Source organism: Taeniopygia guttata, chromosome Z (assembly GCF_048771995.1).
Source record: "Taeniopygia guttata chromosome Z, bTaeGut7.mat, whole genome shotgun sequence".
Taxonomy (NCBI): Eukaryota; Metazoa; Chordata; class Aves; order Passeriformes; family Estrildidae; genus Taeniopygia; species Taeniopygia guttata.
The window spans coordinates 56,730,152-56,753,694 of NC_133063.1; the positions used below are offsets into that span (position 1 = coordinate 56,730,152).

Below are 23,543 nucleotides of genomic sequence, written 5' to 3' on the forward strand. Positions count from 1 at the left end.
CAGGTATGTGCCACAGTGAAACGACGTTGTTTTGGTATGTTGCTATTTAAAAACATCCTTCTCAAGAGCCTTGGAGAATTTCGAGGAGAAACAACTGGACACAGCCGGGGAGAAGCAGGCGACGATTTTCGAGTTGTCCTGGCCTTTTCATGTTGCAACAGGTTTTCCCTCAGGGTCTTCACAAGATCTTCATTTAGCCATGGATTTTGACTGTGTGTATTATCCACAGGCAAATTGTCTGGACTTGTCTGCTGAGCCATGTTTCTCAAGTAACTTTGTTATTAAGGTCTAATACAATCAGATGTTGGCCTTACTGCTTAAAATATTTCTCTTCTAAATCAGTTCCCAAGAACTGTTCAGAGACCCTGCACCAGTTCAGCCTATTCTGTTTTCAACATGGTGCTGCCTGCCCTTAACGTCTTTCTACAGATAATGATCTACAAAGGAAAAAGCAAGCTAACTCCTCCACAGAAACCGATTAAACATTACCACTCCTTTCACAGCCCTGCTGCCAAAGATCACTTCTGAGCTATCATAGCAAGTGAGCATGGGAGGAAGAAATTGCTTTAGCACAACGTTTATCAGAGCTGTAAAGCTGCCTGTTAAACTATCGAAACTAATGTGCTGCAGCTGCTTGAGTGACTTCTGGTTATGTACATAAAAAGTGCTGGAGGAGGGCTTAAACATCAGATGTGTGCTCCTTTTGTTTGATTATTCTTTCCTTTGCTTATTCCTGAACCTTCAGGGAGGTGGAGAAAAAGGGGGACTGCTGAATAACCTCTTCTGTTTTTTCAAGGATCTACCATGTTCATCTTTGTCCCTAGGAAAAATTTAAGATACCAAATTATTACCTATTAAGCTAAAAAATGCTACAATTAAATAGTGCAAAAAGGCTTAGTTTTTGCCTTCTCCTCTGTGCCCTCAAGTCAGTTTATCACAACTAGTTTTCAAGTGCATTTAGGAAAGTCAGATACTTGCTACCGTATATTCTTCAGAAAAGCAAATCTAACATTCAAGAGATGGACATAAAATAAAACTATGACAGCTACTACTATCTGTTTATTCTTATTTTAGTATTTTTATCATAGTATTACCACTGTTTGAACTAAGGAAATATCTTTTTTCTATTCACAGATGATAGGGAGATAAAATATCAAAAGCTATTCAAAGAGAACTTCCAGAAGATAAAAAGACAAAGCTACTTGCATTTATTTGGTGAATGCATACAGCTAATAAATTTCATATTTATTTTAATGTAATTATGCAAATAAGATGTTGGTGCAATTTTATGATACAACACCTCTGTCAATGAAATCTGAACCTTTTACTTTTTTTACAGTTTTAATAAAATAACTAACTTCATTTATTATGGAAGACAAAAATTTTATAAACATGTTAAACTGAGTTGATAACTCACTAACAGCAGATGAACTCTAATAAAGGAAATCAGGTGAAAATTTGCTTAAAGTTTTGTTTTGCAGCAACAGTAACAACAACAGTCTTTTCAGATATAACCATACTTCTGGTTCATCCTGCAGGAACAAAGAACCAACATTTTATCAGAGATTTCTCTGTGAGAGATATCTTTTTTAAATTAGAACACTGGTTTCACATAATTTTCATTGTTGCAATATATTGTTCCTCTTATGCTTTGTCTTAGACTTTCCTTTGTGATAAGAATTTCTTTTGAAGCAGTGTCTTGGCTTTCAGTGACATGAACGGCGTTTACAATGGTATGACCAGGTGTGAAAGGCAATTACTGCTCCCTGGTTTGCAGCAAAATCAGAAATCCTGCAAAAGCAGCTTTCTCTCACAATGGAGAGGAATCACCTTTGTCCTTAGCACTGAAGCCACAATTCCTGATGAGGATTATAAAGGGAACATCATGATGCTGGCAGCAGTAGATTAGAACAGCAGAGGAAAGGTCAGCTTACATTAAGAATGACATTGCTATCAGGTGTCAACCCCATTATGTAGACAAGTTTTAACTGTACTGCGTCATATGTGAAATTTGATAACAATGTACTTGCAAATTTAACTCAGCACTACAGAATGCAGAAATCACTGCGCATTGTTTTTGTGTATTTCTCTAACATTTTATAGAAAACTCAATCATTTTGTAAAAATTAACACTGACCAAAGAATAAAGCCCAGATACTATTAAAACTACAAAAACCAAAATTTTAAGCTGTTTCATTAAGAATAAAATTAAAACTGGAAATAGGATGTTATTTCACAGAGAGATAAAGAATTTTATTAAATCATAACTAACACATAACTACCACAATAACTGCTTCCACATTTTCTTGATTGAAAGAATAGTACACACAGAACTCAACAACAAGTAGACAAAACAAAAGTATGATATATTAAAATGTTTTTAACTGTGAAGAACAGATGACCCTCTGTTAGACTGTAATTTTTTCTTCTTTAGCAGAAAACACTAGCAATTGCATAATAATTCCAAGTACTTCTTTTAGATAATGCAGTCTGTATAACAAGAGTTATGTCCTTTTATGCTATGAAATACTGCCATCTGATGTCTACTCCAAACATAGTCTTTAGACAACTGCAGTGACTTTATAAAGCTAGCCAAACTGTCCCATTGGAGATCAACCATCAACAATGTCATTAAGACCATTAACATTTATCATAGTGAGCCTGGGATCATATTTTAAGGTGCTCTATATTTCAAAGGTAAATGTGAAAGAGGAAAGCATTAGTCCATGGATCAGGAGTTTTATTACCCTTGTTTTTAAAGTCAACAAGGGCCATTGACACCTTGCATTACAGGTATTGAGAGTGTTTGTTACATTTTCAAAGAGGTAAGAAATCATGTCTATAGAACAGGATAAGTCCTTTTAACAGAAGAAATGAACCAAGTCATTACTTGCAAGAATAGCTAATGCAATGCTTTTCCTGACTGGGTTAGTAGGTTAATTTTCTGAACATTGATTATCCATGTTCCAGATACATCATTTTGGCACACATCTGCCCATCTTCCTTCTCCTTGTCCTCGAAGGAAAAAGAAAAGCTATGAAAAGTCTCAAGCATGCTCATAAATTTAAAGCCTGTGAACTAATTTTATTATAGAATAGAAACATGAACAGTCTTCCCTGTAAAAAAAAAAAGCAGAGATCTAACTTCCAGCAATAGCAAATAAGTATTATGTGAGTTAGATAAAATTCTCAGGTTAAGAGTCAGTAACTGGGGGAAGATAAAATAGAAAAATAGCAGTAGCATGAGGTGTTTTCACAGGTACTAGAATGAAGACTTGAAAGAAAACTGTTCCATAAAGAAAAAAATAGCAATTCCAGTTTTACTTGTTAAACAAAAAAGACAGCAAAGTACTTCTTTTTCTATAAACATTGAGAAACAGACCTACTAGACTGTATTTTAATCAAAACATCTAATTTTCTTATGAAGGGCACAAAAATTATTTATTAAACGTTGAAAAATTTCCACCAAAAAAATATTTTTACATGCTTTTATTCTGATGAGTTCATTTTCTAGGCTCTTGCCTATTGAAATGAAACCACTGAAAATTTCTATTAAAATAAATCCAAATAAATAAATAAATAAATAAATATGTATGTATGTATGTATATGAATATATATATATACACTGGTCCTTTTGAAATAAGAAATTTGAGAGCTGATGCATACCTAATTTCCAAAAGTTCATTTTGACAGTCTTTAAGCATGTTGTATTTTCCTATTTAAAGGCACTGACAGTTAAATCTAATTTTGCAGATTTTGTAAAGTCACATCTCATAGGTAAAAGTTCTAACAAGAACAGATGTAATTCTGCTTACTATACATTCAACTGAATCATTATAAAGCTCAAGGCAAAGTATAGAACTAGAACCTCCTAACGGGGGAAATTCATTACAAAAAAATCTAGAAGTTCCAGTAGCTTTTATTGTCTTCCAGTGAGCACTTAAAGATACTAAAAAATGAAATTAAAGTTTTCAGTTCTTGTACTTTTCACAAACTTTCCTAAGAAATATGTACCTTATGAAAAAATGTATTTTAAAAAAATACAGGCTTAAAGTGCTTACTTTTCTGTTAATTATAAAGACTTTCTGCGCTGCAGCATATAGAAAGAATAAGTTAATTGGTTCTGCAGAGAATACTGTGCGAGATTAAACAAGTATTTGATCTTACATAAAAGACAATAAACAAGGATTTTAAAGTATTTTCTTTGTAACAATTATTTTGAACACAGACTATGATAAACTTACTTTAATATTTTAACTGCTAATCAACATATAAAATCTATTATGTGATTATGTCTATTTCAAATTACCTTGAACAGTTTTTCTTATTACAGAATAAGTGCAGTCACTTGGAAGGAGCAGAACTTTTTTTGCATATTACTTGGGACCAAGTAGAGAATTCCAGACACATAGGAATGCAAGCCAAAAACATCCCTCCAATGTGTTACTTCTTTGAAAGCAAGCAGATCAGTATCACAGGATCATAGAAGGTGGTAATGTTCAAATCCTCTCTCCTGCTCAAAGCAGGAGTAGCTGTAAGGCTCCTAGTGGTAAGGCTCCTAGTGCCATGCTGAGGCACTAGGGCACCGAACAGTGGCACAGAAGTGGAGAGGAAAGAAGAAATCAGAGGTAGTTGTGAAGAATGGCTGGTATGCCATGGTTTAATTTCCAGGAGCAAATAACATAATACTGAAGTTATGGCATGATGAAAAAGAATTGTTCCAGATAAAGTAGAAAATAAGAATCTTGGATGACAATAGGATTCTTATTTGGAAAGAAAGGTTGATAAATTAATTGAGGAGCATAGTAGTGAGGAAGAAAAGGATAAAAGAAGACATTATCAGGTGATAGAAGTCTTAATAAAATGTTACGTGTTAGCAAAGTTCAATACCTGTCAGTCATCACATTCTCAAAGAGCTGGGATGGTATTCATGGATTTGCCATTTGCAGGGCAGTTTATCAGACTCTTTCCTAGCAGTTACATGCATGGTCTGCTGAGGAGACCATAGGTACCATGCAGCTTCTTACAGGTAACTAAGAAGGGGATTAGTTGCACTTAGCACAGAAATGACAGGCATATACCAAGAGATAAAACCTTAACAGACCAAGGTACAAGAAACACATGTACCTCTAAATATTAAAAGGAAATTCTAGGCTGCTGTATTCACTTTTTGTCTTTGATCTGAGTACATTTTTAGCACCCTAACAGAACAATGCTACCTAAAATGGCATTAAAACACGTTTCAAAATCATAATCAGATAAATCAGATACACATACGTTTACAAATATATTTTCTAAAAAGGAACTGAATAACCATGAAGCTGGGTATGGTGTGTTTAGCACTATAATAAAGTCATTTGCTGTCACCTAAAATTCTAGAGCACTTCTATTCTTGAGAAGTTTCCAATAAAAATGTTTCAGAAATCAGTTCAAATTCACTTTGCAAGTCAGTAAAACATGACTTCATCAATCATGTTTGCAAATGTTGTCATGATTCTACAAAAACAAACAACAAACAAAAAACCCCACATTTTATGGGGTAAGATTAAAGGAAATTAATGTACTTCTATACAATTATGTCAAAGAATAGGCAAAAGTGTTAGGCAGCATTGCAATACACAAATATATCTGATCACTGTTAGCTAATTCTAAGGAAAAGACTTGGTCCACATGAGCAAAAAACAATTACAAGCATAAATTGTTTGAAGAACAGTCCTGAGGAGAAGGGAAAGGAGAGGTCAGTGGAAAGGACAGAGCACAGAAGGAACCATGCTGAGACCCATCCCCTAGTCTGTGTTTCATAGGGATATAGACTTAATTTAAAAGCATAGCAGCTAAGCAAGTTTTTGGTTGTAATCCTAGTTCTCTTAAGGGTAGACTCATGACAGAAACTGTTAGAACCTTTAGAAAACTGTATAGCCTAATCTTAGGAGCATAATTTTGCCTACTGAGAGCAGTGAATATATCATGGCTTTGTAAAAATCGAGGCTAAGGATTATAAAGTATCATAAGTACTTGGCAAAAAAAGTACATCAACATTCCAGATCCCTAAACATTAGAGTTTATTTCTTAAGTTAGCACAAGCAATATGTCTTACCAAACTAGATTTAACCCAGGCTCTCCAAGCATGGTGGTTAAGCCAGAATGTAATGCACAAATAAACAAGTACATTTCTCTGAGGTCAGACACATGCACAGGGAGTTTACTTTATAAGAAATCTACACCATCTGCTGTATTTCAAATAATTTGTTATTTTGATCATGGAATAAAAGCTGAGAAGAATTCAAAGAAATATTTACAAAACTGCGAGAGATTAGAAGAAAAGAATATGAGTCTAAAAGTCTACGTTAAGACTGCATCCCTAATTCATTGTCTGGAAATGAGCTACTACTTAATGTCAAAAAAGTAAGTGCATTAAAAGGGGAACATAGCTATTTAACAGGGTTTAATATAACAGGATGCATCAGAGCCTGGAGATTCCTTTTTAGGTTGTGGAACTTATAAATCCTTCAGTTCAAACCCATTATTGTAAGTTGGTTTTTAGAAATCTGAAGTTTCTAAAATTTTGAGTATAAAATAAAATGGAACATCAAAAAACTATTAATACAATTCACTTGGAGTAATTTTTGTATCTTTTCTATAGATGTTAAGCTGGTCACTTTGCAGATTTGAAAGAATTGTAACAAATAACACAAAGGATTCTTTCTACAGTGTTATTAAGAATTCACACCCTGAAAGAGTTTCAAGGATGAAAAATTTCCTCCCTACATGAAAAAGCTTGGGATATTTTAAGTCCATAACACTTTTTTCTTTATAAAATTGTCCCAGAAAGTATGAATTTCAGAAAACTCTCTGGAATCAACAGTAGGTATTTGTGTGCTTGCCAGTTCTACAGTGTATCTTTCTTTATCTTAAGTAGGACATAGGTAGGTTACATAAATCTTTTATCGAAATTTAATTATATCTTGTGGAATTCTACTCTGCAGTTTTAAATACTGTTAGATTTTTTTAAATGTACTTGGAAAGAAACCTTCAAAACTCCTTTTGGTTGCCTATGCCTTATAAATTATAGTAAATAATAAACAGTAACAGATTGGTTTTGTGTCAGACTAGAGTTTGATGCACAATATAGAAAGTTAAACATATAGGTATAAGTAATGTCCTAGAGAAAAATGGAAAGAAAGTGGCAATTTTAGTGCATCTACCTAGAAAATTGAGGTACATCATATGGCAATTATAATTACAGAAGAATAAAAATATATTCAAATATAAAATATATTTATTTAAATCTGAAATATATATAAATCTTCAGATTTAAATCTGCTATCAGATACCCCAAAGGACTGCAGTAATCTGTGAAGTAAAGAAAAATATTTATTTAGGCAATAAATATAATTAGCAGAGCTTTAAGATCACCTGATAGACTGGCCAAAATTATTACTATAGAGAGTTTTTCTCTGTACCTATGTTTATTGACTTCAAATGGGGACAGGAACAATCTCGAGAATTATGATAATTAAATAAGAAATCATCAGTCCTCTGTCACCCTCTACAGGAAAAATCCTAAACCAGAATTCTTAAAGGCAGAATTAAACAAATCTGTACCAGCACTTCACAACTGATTTAAGGGACACCTATATGTTCAGAGAAGTTCAATGTTTCAAACATTCTTGTCAGATATAACCGTAATCAAAATGTCTCTTTTTTCACTTATAAAATTGAGGGCAAGAACAATCAGCATATCTTTAAAGAATATTATAATATTTGTGTTACAATCACACCCTTGGATTACTGTCTGAAACCAAATCGTACTAACTTTACATAAAAATTAATATGAATCATATTATTATATTATATAAGTCATATAATTATAGATATTAGTAAAAATATATTAATCATAAAAATTAAATGAAAGAATTGCAATTGCAGAATCAAAAATTCTATGTTGAACTTTATATTATACTTTCTATGCTTACATAGCATCTTCTATTTAATGCTAGCAAGGAACACACATAGAACACACATAAAGCTCACTAAAAAAAAACATTTGCCAGCAAGAAGAAAAGGAAATAAGGATTTAGTGTGGTTTCTTTTAATATGAATGTAAAACATGAAATCTATTAACTGAAAGAGATAATCCAAATGACAAATCATAAAGCAGCTTCATGGTTATTTAGTTTTCTAATTCTGCTGTTTGATTCTTATTTTCACAATGTCTGGGTTTTTTATTATATTTGAGATAATTAGATATCATCCTAAGATTACAATTAAGAATAAATATTGAGTTTATTTATACCATGACCCCGTGAGGCCCTGGAATTAGAAAAAAACAGGGAAATGAGGAAGTAGATGAAGGTCCTTCTGGGATAGAGGGACTGCCTAGGGTGGGGCAGCCCACCCCTTCCATCACAGTCTCCTCAAATATGAAGAAAAGAAGGATAGTTGTCCCCTTTTTAGAGGAATGGAGGGCCCAATATGCTAACCAGACCCATCCCATCAGGAGGTGCATTATCACTGTGGTCCAGGTAAGGGATGTCATCAAGAAACTTCCTAGCCTGATCCAGCACATAGATTTTTACCCTCTACTGGTTTTCTAGGTGAGCAGTGTTGAGGTCCCAACAGAATGGTTGTGGACAATCAAGGCAGAATTCAGGGCCTTAGGACAACTGGTCAAGGGACCTGGGGCACATGCTGTATTCTCTTCTGTCCTGCCACTTGCTCTGAATGATGAATCGTGCAGATGGATATCTGGCTTTGAGACAGGTGTTACCAGAAAAAAAAATGAGGTTTTAGTCACAGTCAGTTTAAACAACAGTGAGCCTACTGGTAAAAAATGAGGCTGCCTCAAAGGTGGTAAAGGATCTTAGCTGACAAGCTAACAGAGCTTGTTGAGACCTTAAACCAAATTTTAAGGGGGATAGGAATTTTTCCAGTCTTGAAGAGACAAGGTGTGGGAAGAGCAGAGTTATAGTGACTACAACAGTAGCAAAAGGAGGCCCAAGCAAGCACAAATAGTGAGACTTCATTACAAGACAGTACTATAGGGCAATCCTTTGCAATCCTACTGGGATACTGACACAATCAAATGTAAACCAATACTTGCAATATGGGGAACAAACAGGATGAAATATAGGTCTGTGCGCAGTCACAGGACTTTGATCTCATTGTGATCAAAGGAGGTGATCCTGCTCATGTACTCACCTCTGGTGAGGCCTCACCTGGAGTGCTGTGTCCAGGCTCCTCAGGATGAGAGACATGGAGCTCCTAAGTAGCTCCAGCCAAGGGTAAGAAATGTGATAAATGGACAGGAGCATGTCTTTTACAAGAAAAAGCTGAGTGAGCTGGGCTGTTCAACCTCAAGAAGAGATGACTGAGAGGGGAACTTGTCACTGTATACAGGTATGTGACAAGAGGATGGACCAGGCTTTTCTTGGTGGTGCCAAACAGGATAAGAGGGAACAGAAATTGATGCACAGAAATTCCACCTGGACAACAAGGAAGAACTTCTTTACTGTGCAGGTTGCCTACAGAGCACTGGAACAGGATGTCTGGTGAGGCTGTGGAGTCTCCCACACTGGTGATATTCCAGAAATGTCTGGACACAATCCTGCATCACGTGCTCTAGGATAGCCCTGCTGGAGCAGAGATGTTGCACCAGGTTAACCCCTTACAACTTTTATTGTTCTGTGATTTTGTCATTTTAAAACCAAAAGGAGAACCCACTGAGAAAAAGCGAAATCCCCCCTGAGGTGATATTATTTTCGTTCCTAAGGGAATGGTATCTATGTTTATATATCAAAAGACAGGCAAGGTGATTAATTGGAAAGTGTGGAATCTGAATATTTTGTAAATGGTATTATATAAGGGGTAAATCCAGTCCTGGTTTTGGCTGGGATATACTTTAATTTCTTTCTAGTAGCTGTACGGTGCTCTGTTTTTTGGATCCAATAAGAGACTAATGTTGATAAAACACTGACGGCTTTAATTGTTGTTAAGTAGTAGTTAAGTCAAAGACTTCCCTGTTTCTCATGTCCAGCCAACAAGAAAGCTGGAGACACACAAGCTGACACAAACTGGCCAAGGGGACATACTATATGACATCATTCTTAGTACATTAAAATAGTAGGAAAGCTGGCTGGAGGCCACTGCTTAGAAAGCGGCATCAATCAGGGAGTGATGAGCAATTGCACTGGGCACCACTTGTTTTGTGTATTCCAACATTTATTATTATTATTATTATTATTAGCATTAGCATTAGCATTAGCATTAGCATTAGCATTAGCATTAGCATTAGCATTATTTACTTCCTTTTCTGTGCCATTAAACGGTCTTCATCTCAATTCACTCGTTTTCTCACCTTTACTCTTCCAGTTCTGTGGGATGCTTAGTTGCCAGCTGGCATTAAACCACAGCAGTGCTATTCCAATTTTCCACTGCAACTACAATTTTCCCTCTTAATTTTTGTCTTCTGAACACAGCTAGAAATTATACTCTGCATTACAGATAAGGGGAGGCATACCTTCAAGTCATACAGTACGGAACAAGAGAAAGATCCTTAATTGAATGTAATTAATTCAAGAAGCTCTCTAATACAACCAGTGTTACTTCATCTGAGTTGAACTGTATCTTCTTGTAATCACTGGTCAGTAGAAAAAGTTTGATTCACACTTTCCACCTGAAGGGTCAAGCCTGTATATTTCAATCAGAGTTAAATATGTCACGCCCTGTCATTCTAGGTAATACTGGAAGCAAGGAATGTCTTCAGCCAGCGATTCTTTTCCTCACAGCATATTAATTAGTTCATAGAACTTAATTTTTTTTAAGTTATGAAATTAAAAGCACCAAGTATAATTTCTTGTGCACACTGTTTTAAAGTGACTAGAGGATGGGAGAAATGACACAGCTGTGTGAGAGGCAAAGTGGTGGGCACGAGGCTGAAACTGTAAAATCTGCTTCTAGTTGAGCTCCTCTGAGTGCCTGTAAATAAACAGTGTATGGCAAACATTGTCACTGCAGAGGTAAGCTGCGCAAATATGGAACATAGGAACCCAGAGAGGAAGAAAAACATAGTACCTGAAACCTCCCTAACACCCATTAGCAACATTTTTTATACTTTTTTTTTTTAATCACTGAATTTAGCTTGAAGGTACTCTCTTGCACTCTGTTGCTATTCAGTGATATTCACCATAACAGTTTGACTGTTCTTGAGCAGTGAAATTACTAGTAGTTTTTGACCTATAATAAAAGTTTTCTTTCTTTGTTCAAACACATTTAGTCTTAAACACTGACAAATCTGAATTTCTATTTTTAACCTACACCTCCAGGCTGCTACAGAATTTGAGTTTTCTGCATCTGCAACAGAGAGCTGCAGTTGTGACACCAGCCTGGAGGTGGTTGATAAATGGAAGGCAAGGCTGCTATTTGGGGCATAAAAGTATTTTGATGCCAGAATTGTCAAGGAGTTCAACAATGATTAAGTGTAAAATGTTATAGCTGGAATTGAATAACTCCATGCAGTAGGTACAGGAATTTTTCTGTCTAGAAAGGGAAAAGCCACCCAGAAAAGACCAGAGGTTTCTAGTGGACAGGAACATATTTAGCAAGTTAATCAGCTTCCACAGTGTGTCCTTGCTGCAATGAAGGCCACATATTTATCTGTATCAACAAAATTGATCTCAGCAGACTGAATGAAGTGATTTTCTTAAGACCGCATGGAGAATAGCATGCTAACTTTTGGGCTTCTAAGTGCAAGAAAGACACTGACATAGTGGAGCAAGTCCAGAGAATCACTCAAAGACTAAGAAAAGTAGGTTTGTTCATCTGTAAGGAAAGAAAATTAAGTTGCGATCTCAGCACTGTCTGCAACCACATAATAAGAAGGTGTAGAGAAGAAGGAGTGAGACTTACAGAAGAACTGTGCAGGTAAGTGGCAGTAGATAAAAGTTGGAACATGTTATATTCTGGCTGGATGTATAAAAAAAGAATTCCCATGAGGATGGATGAACATTGGAACATGCTGTCTCAAGAGGCTGTAGAAACTCTACCCATGGAGATACTCAAAACCCAAGTATGCAGTGCCTGAGCAACATGCTGTAGCAGGAGGCTGATCTCAGGAACATATGGGACTCTCTGAGTCTGCATGCTGTCTTATCACTCACTATTATGGACCAGAGAATTTTTAAAAATTAATACAGGTTTTCACAATTAGGTTAAACCCACAATAATACACAGCAAATATATAAGAAAAACAGAATGCAAGCAAATCAGAGGCAAAGTCATCTACAAGATTATGCCTAAGGAAAGGTGATATGCTAAATATTTTGTTCTGCTTTCTGATTTGGGGACAGGGCACGACATGCAGCTAATGGGGATGAAGTTCAAAGATGAACAATTCAGTTCTTTATGTAACACGTAGTTGATCTCTGGAAGTCTTTGTGAAGAGTGGCTACATATAACAAAAGTTTGTACGAGCTGAAGGGCACTCTAAACAAATTCATGGCAAAGAAATTCATGTCACTGTTAATTCAATCGGATCCACATCCTGCATAGAAGATTCAAAAATGAAAATGGCTGAGAGATGAAAATGTCTTGGTTGGCTTATCATAGATGCTTGTGCTGTTCTTACACTTTTTCTTAAAAGATTTTTTCTTAGAAAATTGCCTATGCAGAAAATCACAGACAAAAAATAAATTCTGGGCTTGATGAACCATTGCTCTCTCCACAAACAACTGTTCTAAGGGAGAGTTAACAGTGGTCTCCATTTAATAGTTAAAAATCATGGTAACATGCAAGAGGGAAACGCTAGTGAAAAAGAATTTCTGAAATGGAAACTGTAGAGATTTGAAGATTAGCAATTTGACTTTTAACTTCGTGTGGAGTGGAAAAAAGAGGAGGAACAAATGTATTCAATAATATGTTTAGGAAGAAAAGGAAAAGCCCCAATTGAACAACAGCAGACGTTTTTAATAGCAGCATTCTGCATATTACAGCAGAGGGAAAAAATGAGAACACCAGAAGACAATAGATACCTAAAGGCATCAGAATTAACATAAGGTTTGCTTGTGGACAGGAAATGAGAGTAAGGAATTTAGAAACATGCTTAAAGTGTAGGATTTTCAAAGTGCAGTTTTCACAAAATGTCTTTATTGCAAGCCTGAAAGATTAGATATGCTGAAGTACCAAGAGAGTAAAATGATTAAAATATGCAGATTTTTGTGAAATTATAAAGGATTGATGAAAATTTATAGTGATGACTCCTAATAGCTGTTATTGCAAATGCGATATCTTATAAATTTGCTAGTTTTTAGTCATCTTCAATTCTGAATGGACTTGGAGTCCATCACTTCCAATAAGTGAATCTGGATTTATATTTGATATGGAATTAAGTTATTTCAAGGGAGAAAACACTTCCATCTCCACTTGCATAAAACATGATTGTTGGGCTAAAAAATAACAGTAATGTAATCCTTCTCAAGGAAACACAGAGACTTTAAGAGACTTCTAATGACAATGTTTCCAAGTATCTCTTGAAGATAAAGAATTTTAAAAATCCATTTTCCCCTCCCAGAACTACCATATTAAGAACACTGCACAGCAGGAGAGACATCTCACCTTTGAAAGTATTTAAGAGGACTGCTTTAAGAATACAGAAATATAGTATAAAAGTCTCTTGAATATTCTTGCAACATCACCTCAGATTCTTATATGCTTCTTATCTTCAACTGTAGTAAGCATACGGTAATACAAATCCCATTCTTCTGTCATAAATAGAGTGTGTATTCAGTTCATTTCTCTCAGACTACAAGTAAGAAAATTGCATTTCTTGCTTATATTAATGGAGAACATCCTACACTAAAAACTTGTTTTCTAACCTTTTTCAACAAGTACCAATATTTTCATACTTAGGAGCGCTGACAAGTGGATAAAAGAATCTTTCTCTTTGCATATGACGAAGACTGCCTTTCATAAATACCTCTTTATATTTTAAAATAAAATATTAATAATTCAAAGGACCTAAAATACATATAGTTAGGTTATCTTTACAGGCTATGAAAACTCATGCAGAGATAAGGAAACTGCCTTCACAGTGTTAAAACATGTCTTAAGAAGTCCTTTTATTAGAACTGATTCCCATTAATTGAAAGAAAAACCAGCAAATAACCAAGTTGCTATTTTTAAAACAACTATGAAACAGTTCCAGAGAAGGCGGTCTTCAAAAGTGTAATTCCTGTATTTCCTTTTTCAGGAATTAGGTAAGTAACCTGTAGTTAATGCATCTCTTTTCTTTACCAGCAGAAGAAAATAAAATTATACCTTTTTTTCAGACACCAGTGTAAAAATATGGCTCCCTGGCACTCTGTGCTGTAATCAAATTTATTTTTAAAAGGTTACTTTTAGTGCAAAGTAATATTATTCAAATACAGATTTAGAAACAAACACATACACACATGAAAAAAAAAAAAAAAATTCCTGAAGCCCGAGTGATGTCTCACAGGTAGAAGTACATATGAAAAATTAGTGACCTAAAGCTGTGCAGCCAAAAACTTGGGAGTTAGAGTAGAGATCTGACAAGCCACCAAGTCCTTTCATTTTTTCCTGAGACTCTACCATTGTGACCACCACATGCATAAAACGAAAATAGCATACCACATCTCTACATATAACCCCATGCTGCATTATGAAGAAAGAAAAAAAAAACATCTGAGATTCTGGTTACTGCGTTTTCTGTCCTATGTCATCTTCGTACTTGCACTAAGTAAAGGAAAAAAGAAACCTGCACGCAACAGCATTTACTCCCCTCTAACAGTAGAGGGGGCCCACTTCCTTAGAAAAAGATCTGGGCTTTGGCCTCGACAAAGTCGAATTTTGTCTTTACTACTACCAGTAGTGAAATGGAAAATGTGAAAAAACACTTGCAAGCATAGTATTGAAGAAAGTTACTTTGTATTGAAAATAAACAGGTTTTTTAACTCCTCACAAGCTCTGATTTACTGTGAAAACTTATCATAATTTTACCTAAATTGCTTATATTTTATAAAAACAGGTGCAGAACAAAAGTCAGAACAATAAAAAGAAGGAACAGCTATTACAGCACACAGTTACCACTATCTACCCAGGGTAAGCATGAATTTTTTACCCAGAAAAAGGGTTGATTCATTCAGATTTGAGTCGTGTTCTTAATTATTTGCTTCAAGAAAACTAAAAATAAATAAGACCACGACCCCATATTCCTTAAATTAGCTCAGTGGCACTTAATGATTAAATCAGATGATCATCAGATCCTACCAAGGATCCATATAAATCTTTTTTTCTAGTTCTTCCGACTGAAAATATAATTACCATTCCACAAAACAAAAATTACAATTTCTAATTTTTCTCTTCTTACTTTTAATTACTGGAGTAACAGTCATTTTACTTCTCTACCATCTTAAGTAGCCCACACTTTTCTGTTGCCTGAGCTGTTTCATTCACCATATATTTGACCTAACCCTATACAAATAAACAAAAGAAAATAACCTACACATGCCTGCAAACTATTACCATTTTAAAAAATGCATTGTCTGAGGTGTGATTTAAATACCAGTATGAAAAACCAATACTTCCTCTGTTTGGTGTTTAAATTTCCAAACTTTACCCTATTATTTAAAAAAAAACACAATAAAATATGTCCTCTTTTTGATCTGCATATTGACACCCTAGTAATAGCATTTATCTACTTCCAATGTTTGAATTCCTTTGTCATCACATAACAGTGGCATATATTTTATAATATCTCTTAATAGTTTCTTGCAGGAGGGGAGAAATGTCCTACTAAATATATTTAACAATGTTCAAGTTAATTCAGAATAGTTCTTTGAATGCTCCAACAAAGCATCATGAGGAGGTAACAAGAAACAGTGGTGAGGTATACTAGTAAAACACACCAGAAAAAAGGGCTTCAGTATAATATTAAGCACATTTTTCTTGTAGGAAATAAATAACATTCTGAAATAAATAACATAACTAGCACTTTTGTAAGATCACAATTGAAATTTTAGATTTTGTTCAAATGAAAAAGTATTTTGCTTCAATAATATCAAAACCTATTCTTGGGTGTCTCTTTGTTCTTTTTGATGTTATAACACGCAACCTCTTTCTGGGACAGTGCTCAAAGTTATAACTGTAGTTCACTCTACTAAGCTGACACATGATTTTCTCTTCAATCCTCACAGCAGAATACAGTGTCCCCCACTATGGCAGTTAAAATACCACATTTCCAAACTAGTCCCAGAAGTTAGTTTTCAAAACCAAAACCAAATAAATTACACAGATACTTGTGATTTTGGCACACCACCAAAAGCTAACCAGTTATCCACATAGTTAAATTAGATAAGCTACAAAATAAAATTTTACTGGCAAAGCTTAAGTAAATAAGTACACATGAGCACAGGGTGATTAGGCAGTTAAAAGAGTGCTTGAAAGAAATTTGTTCACACATCAAGCACATCCAGCTCTCAGAATATAAAGCAACAAGATCTTATGAAAGCTATTATTTTTTTATATGGACATCTATTAGTCATTTCTTATATAACATAATAAACATTTTTACAGAAATGAAAAAACCAAACAAACAAAACCAAAAACCACTGAAATCCAGGCAACCTAATGGATTTGGGCATGTAAAATATTTGGTTTTGCCATAGATTTGAAATAAGGGCTAAACTAAATGAAGAAAAAAAGAGAAGGAGACATTCAACAAATGACAAAATAATTTCATTAAAATAAAATTTTTAAAAAACCTAACTACGAGAGAACTGAACTTTTCCTTAAACTATAGATGTCAGCTCTTCAGCAGAATACTCAGATATATTTATTTTAAGGTTTCTACAGTGTGGAAACCTGGATTCTTCTCTGCTAAAATTAGCTCCAGAGAAAATTTTTCCTTAGAGCAAAGTACTGGTACAAAGTGCAGAAAATAATTACAAAAAATTCAGATGCTCAGAGTGTTACTCCATTGTAGATTAAGATGGTCACTTTTTGAAATGAGGTCTCTTTGCTTCTCAAACCATGCATTTTTTACCTTTTCCTTTGAATCAGCCTTATCATTTGCACAGTAAATCAGGTGAGAAAGATGTGTCATTTGAAATTATTCCCACCAAAATCTCCACATAATCCCAATTAATTGACAACTAAATTAAATATAGAAATTAGTATCTTCTATGTCATTTGGAGTAAGAGAGGCAGCTGGAGGGTAGATTTATTAAACCTGCCCTGAAATAACAGACAAGGGAGACAAGGGTTCAAGAGATTCTACAGATGTAAATGAACAGGTATCCCTCTCTTGAAACTTAATTTTATAAGACAAAGTTTATAAACATAGATAGAGGATTAAACTTAAAATATATATTTCTAAATAACTATCTACACTTATTTTTTTTGGCAATTATAGAGATGTGGGATTTTTAGTTTTTTCTTGGAATATTTTCAATAAATCAAATTTTGCATTTTGATGTGAAGAACAGTTTTATTATAAAAGTATAAACAAATAATAATAATTTAAATTAATTTTTTGTCAATTAACATTACCCAAAATAAACTTTCAGCTAGAAAGAGAAGGGTCTCAGGTTAAAATATTAAATATCATGTTACCAAAAATACCTCAATATGTTTAGTTTGATTATGTTAATGTCTTAAGGAGAATGTGAGTTTTTTTCATAATGACTTTGGAAAAAAATGACCAATTAAAGGAAGAAACTGTAAATATTAAGAAAGTCAAAGCAACAGTATGTATTGATTGTAAATTCTGTAAGGCAGCCAGGTAAGGGAGAAAAATTGTATTTGCAGCTTCACTAAATAGGCTTACTGTGAACTTTGCATCCAAAGGACACACATGGGATAGAATATTTATGGATGATGCAACTTCATTTAAAATATTCATTTTGAGAACATACTGCTTCAGACACCAAAACCAATCAGCCTCAAGGCCCCAGTCTGTAGCTAAGCAGGCTCTCTTACTTCTGCTGTTCCTTAAGCTAATTTTTCAAGTTTAGGAAAGGGTAGTCTGAGTTATTTAAAAGGCACGCAGTCAGGACTATAGACTTACTACTCCTACCACTGCTTCATATTAGAATTTTATTAGTATTTATTTCTTAGAAAACAAAGATTTGATACTGATGCACTCCTCCCTAAACTGGCATACACTCTGAACTAGCATGAATTTCTGTAGAGTTGTTGCAGACAGTTCAGACATGAGATCACAGATCTGATTTTTGTAAGATTTAGATCAGTTTTTATTTTTATCTTGAAATGAGATGCATATCCTAACAGTCTTATGATGTAAAACATGTACAATACATCAGTTGAATCAACAAATGTTGATTAAGAATTTAAATCTTACAATTACAGTTATATTTTGAAGAAATACTGAAATATTATCAAAGCTCTTTATAGAGAAGCATAAAATTATTTATGCTGCAAATATGCTTGGGAAGTGATGGACTGCATCCTGTTTTACCAAGAACCAACTTTACTGGATGTTTTCTCTAGCTGCAACTTCAGGAATTGATCAACAGTTATATTAAATGAAACAGTTAACTGGTTAAATATTCTATTCTAATGATTTACATTGTGTGTTGATTATTCCTTTCTGAAGTAACAGCATTCTCCTGTCATTATACTTCCTGATCCAATCTAAAACTGTGGTCTCTGTTCTCTACTTTTACTTTTTCAGGAGAACTGCTAACTCCTGTTTGCTGGAATCAGCTTCTTTGCTGGCTTGACAAGAAAAGATACAAAGCACTCCACAGTAATATTTCCTCTTGGAGTGGCCTGCACAAATAAGAAAACAACTACCTGTATCTTGCTACTTAAAATACCTTTAAACACAGAAACTCAAGGAAGAAAATAGTATCACTTTAGTAGTAGGAGAAGATATAGATGCTGCCTTGCTGCTCTGTTTCCTACAGTATGATATTGTTTGGATCTGCTTCTGTTTATGACTGCAAATTATACTTGTGTCATTGAATTGTATTTAATTAATTTTAGATGGGGTATAGGGATATTTAATTTTTTTCAAGATGAAAAACTTTTTTTAAAAAAGGCCTACGTTCTTTCATTCACTCTGCTTTGTAGTTGACATTAAATAACAGTTTCCTTGAGTAAACTTATGTTTACACATATGATTACACAGACATAGATTTTTATGATGAATAATAAGAAATAATTTTAGAGTATTCAGGATGAAAGGTATTGAGCTTGCTTATGCAAAATATTACTATGCCAAATATTCCCATTGTTTCCAAGGTAGTCCTGCAATGCTGAATAGATATGAAAACAAATAATTCAATTGGATGCCTAAAGCAGGCAAGATTTCTCTTGAAAAATCTGCCATCTGACTACTGTGGCCATAATCTTCACCAGTTGTCTGATGATGAAATTTAAATTAAGAGCATATATGAATGCAAAAATAATATTTTAGCATTTTGAATATACAGACATAAACAGATATATAGATATATACAATGACTTGGATATACAGACATATACAAGTACCAAAAAGATTCTGTTATAGAGTGAACTTTAATTCAAGGATGAGATACTTTGCACATATAAATATGGGTCAGCAATCTTCAAACTACTAAAATGTTAATAACGAAGGCAGGCCCATATATGCCCCTGTCCACACCACAGGCTGTAAGCTACTGTTGTGACAAAACTATCATTAAAATGTACAAAGGCAATAAACAATAGAAAGTGAAAGATTCAAAATTAATGTAAGAGAGTACTATTCTGCCTTTATTCCTGGCAGCTGAAGCTCATATACTTTTAAATAATGTGAAAAGTTACCTAAAATTTGGCAGTATCTCCAAGTAATCATTTTCATGAAAAGCATTACAAACTTGGTTTTCATTGAGCTGGGAGAATAATTACTGTCAACAAAAGATGAAATGTTGTAGTGCACAACATGACCTTGGTACGATAAATGTGTTTTAAAAGGCAATAAACACAGTCTGGTGAAATGTGTGGTGGTTTTGCTACATTATATCTGCGAGGTTTCTACTTATGTACAGTAATGACAAATTATCATTTCAATTTGTTCTGTCAGGTTCCTGTCAAACAAAAGGCAGGTTGAACACTAGGGATTACAACCAAAACTCAGGAAAATTGATCATACAAATAAAAATAGTAATGAACCACAGCTTTTTTCAGACAGCTGTATTGTCCCAAGCCCAGAAAAGTTTCATCAGAAGACAGCAAAAATTAGTAAATTGTACTGTTTCAACCATTTCAATATCTTTAACTCAATTCCACAAAAAATAAATAATCCAAGCATATATTTTGAATTTAAAAATGTCTGTTCTTGGTAATGAGTCTTGATTATGTTTTTCCAATAATGAGCTATTGCATAGACGTAACTAGGTTACCATCATTATAGTGCTGAAATATTAGGGCTTTAAGTGAAGAAAATATTAAAATGTTATATAGCCACTATTGAAAAAAATTGCAGATTCATAGCAATTATTCACTACAATTCTATCTCACTACAATTTTGTCTTCCTCAAAGATTTTTTGGTCCCTTTTATGTACCTTTAATCTTATATTTAATCTAATATTTTTGATACCTAACCCTGAATTTTATCATTGAAAACCTGGGTTTAATTTTACTGTGTTCTAGATTACCCTGTGGGCTTCTGCTGATATTTCATCTTCAATATCACATCAGTGCTTTCTTCTCATTTAAAAACTATCTGTCAGAGCCTGTTTTTACTCTCCAAACTCTGTTTACACAATAATAAAATGATGTGACATCCTCCTAGAAATACTTACTTTGGAGGTACTCTACCAGAAATCAGCTGAAATTTGTTTTTGACATTTTCAGGTACATCTTACTCAGTGTTATGCTGATTCTTCACTAGTTTAAATTCACTAAATCAGAGTATTATATAGAGAAAAGTCAAACAGTTCAAGCAATGGGAAGAATAAAATGGGAAGAATTTGTTAGCCACATTTATTATCTCATTTAAAAACAATATTAAATATATAATCGTGGAAAGAAAAATAAAGAGGGTGGGTATATCATCAAGTAACAATCAAAATATGCTGCATATCCCACAGAAGACTGTTAAAGAAAGAACTCACACATGAACATTTTTTCAAAGAGAGCAATCACGAACAAGGATTTGCAAAGTAGTATTCTTCAATCCTTTGTACAGTGCAACATCACCTTAGCTGTCCATTCTAAAGTATCTCATCCTCTGAGTACTAAGATTTCTAAATTGCACTACAATAAAAATATTATTTTAAATGAACCTTTACTACAAATTACAATTTGTGTTATCATTTCCACCAGATGCTATTGAACATCCTTTCCCTTCTCTAGGGAAACACACAATCTCAAGTGCTTAAGGAAATATGAGTCATACAATAGGCTGTCCACTAAAAGGCTGCAGATATGAGTTTATGGTAAAAAAAATTAGAATTCAGTGTTCTATATACTTCTACAACTGCATATACATGGTATCATCACTCTTACATAGACTCTTAATATTAAATTCTAGAAATTTCCTATAACCTATATGATGGTACCTAAGGCAACAGACAAAATAACATTTTAATGAAAACTATAAAAGGCCTGAGCAACCACAGCTGCATCTCACTTCACTGTTCAGTATTTCACAGTTTATTATATACCCTGCTATGGGATGTCTAGATTGGCATGTAAGTCACCTGGCTTTCATTAGCCTTTCAATTTACACAAGGTGGTAGAGCAGAATTTAAGCTAAATAACTAGTTAGAGAAGTAGCCTCTGCTTCTACAGGTGTCTTCCTCTGTAGTTGGAAATCTAGAAAGTTTTTCACTTGCAGAATTTGAGTTGTTTTTGTTTAATAATGTGGTAGGTAAATTGGTTTTATAAAAAGCAAAGCCATGAAAGGCATACTACTAGGTTAGGTACTTACTCCCTACTCTTCAGACAGCACACCTTCTCCCTGTACTAAATAGAATACCTCACAGTAGATATGACCATATCATTTGGCAAAACTACCAGCAAAACAGGGTTAGTGTTCCCTGCAAACATACAATTATAACTAGTTCACAGCATTTTATAAAAAACATATATTGTGACAAAATTTTTTAAAAAACACAAATACAAAAGAACAAAACAAAACAAAGAACCATGATAGAACATATTGGATATTATAATATTCTTAGATTTTGGAAAATGACAACTGTTTTTAAAAGCTGTTCATCATCTTGGAAACTTTATCCATTAATTAAGAGCACTTCAGATTACACAGCTAGAGTGGGGTGTTTTATTATCAATTCCATGTTAAGTAGCAAGGAAGTGAAGAGTGACCATAGCTGATTATCAAACAACAAGATATAATCAAGAAACCAAAACACATTCATAGATTGCAAAACTGTCCATTTACCTGCATTTTTAAAGGAGTTCTGTCTTTCTAATTAAACTGGGGGAAAACACTGAGGAACAAAGTCTCATCTCCATATTCAAATGGGACTGGATTTACAGTTTCATTTCTTATATGCAGAGCCATATATAAACTGCATAATAGGTAAAATTGTATATAATAATATATAATAATTGAATAATAGATAGATTGACAGAACTTGTGTTTGATAGGCATTCCCTGGGTAGATCTTTTTCACAGTCTCTAAGGTGAAATTTGAAACATAGACCTGATGCATGTTCCAGTGTTCTGTTTCCCATTTTAGTTTCCAGTTTATTTGTAGGAATTCCCACTGTAGGTTTAGAAAGTAAGAAAGATTTTCCTGTTTCTTGCTCATCACTTTTTATGCCAAATAATGAAAGCAGGAATAGAGAAAATCCCAATATATCCCGAATTTACAAGAAGTTAGTTTCATAACTGTATTTATCAAACCTGTTATTTATACAGCAGAAGCAAAAATAAATTATATACATGGCATTTGAGATTGATCTCTAAGGAAAATGTTGGTTTTTCTAGACTTCCTATTCAGTGAAAGTGTAGAAAATTTATGTTTGTTAAAACAAATGCTCTATAAAGTGGCTACTGATTTACTTTATTTCAATTTCTTCCTAATATATTTTTCATGTGCATATATAATCCCCATTTTAATAAAGGTGTCACAGTCATAATTAATGTACATTGCTTAGTCTCAAGACATTTTATATTTAATCTATTATTACTAAGTCTATAATTTTCATTATGTTCTAAACATAGAGACAGTAGAATGTCCCTGCTTCATACACAAACAACGAAAGCAGTGCAATTACTCTTAATAGTAACACAGAATAGCTGTTTTTATAGACATTTAACTTACATTTACAACTTCTCTATTGCTGGTCTTTTTATATTCTTTCAATAAATCGCCAGAAACACACATACACGTGAGTGTTCAGATAATACATATACATGTACCTATATTATATATTCACATAAATATAAGAACACATTTATATTTTAAAATTCTTGCCAAGCCTATCTACCCAAATATTACATATTTCAAGATTCACTCTATTGAAAATTATCTCAAGGATAAATACTTGTCCAACAGCCCAAATTTCT

At 33.8% G+C, this 23,543-nt stretch overlaps 1 protein-coding gene across 6 annotated transcripts in view; it reads right to left on the reverse strand.

Annotated features, from left to right (window-relative positions):
• Positions 1–23,543, reverse strand: part of PDE4D (phosphodiesterase 4D) — a 527,299-nt gene that overhangs the window by 308,465 nt on the left and 195,291 nt on the right. Inside the window, exon 1 of one of the 6 annotated variants that reach the window (XM_072922393.1) lies at positions 1–23,543. This exon is cut by the window's right edge and continues 4,811 nt beyond it. The exons of the other annotated variants lie outside the window; for them this stretch is intronic. Within the exon in view, the coding sequence (XP_072778494.1) occupies positions 1–260 (260 nt within the window). The 5' untranslated portion in view covers positions 261–23,543. 6 annotated transcript variants of the gene reach the window in all.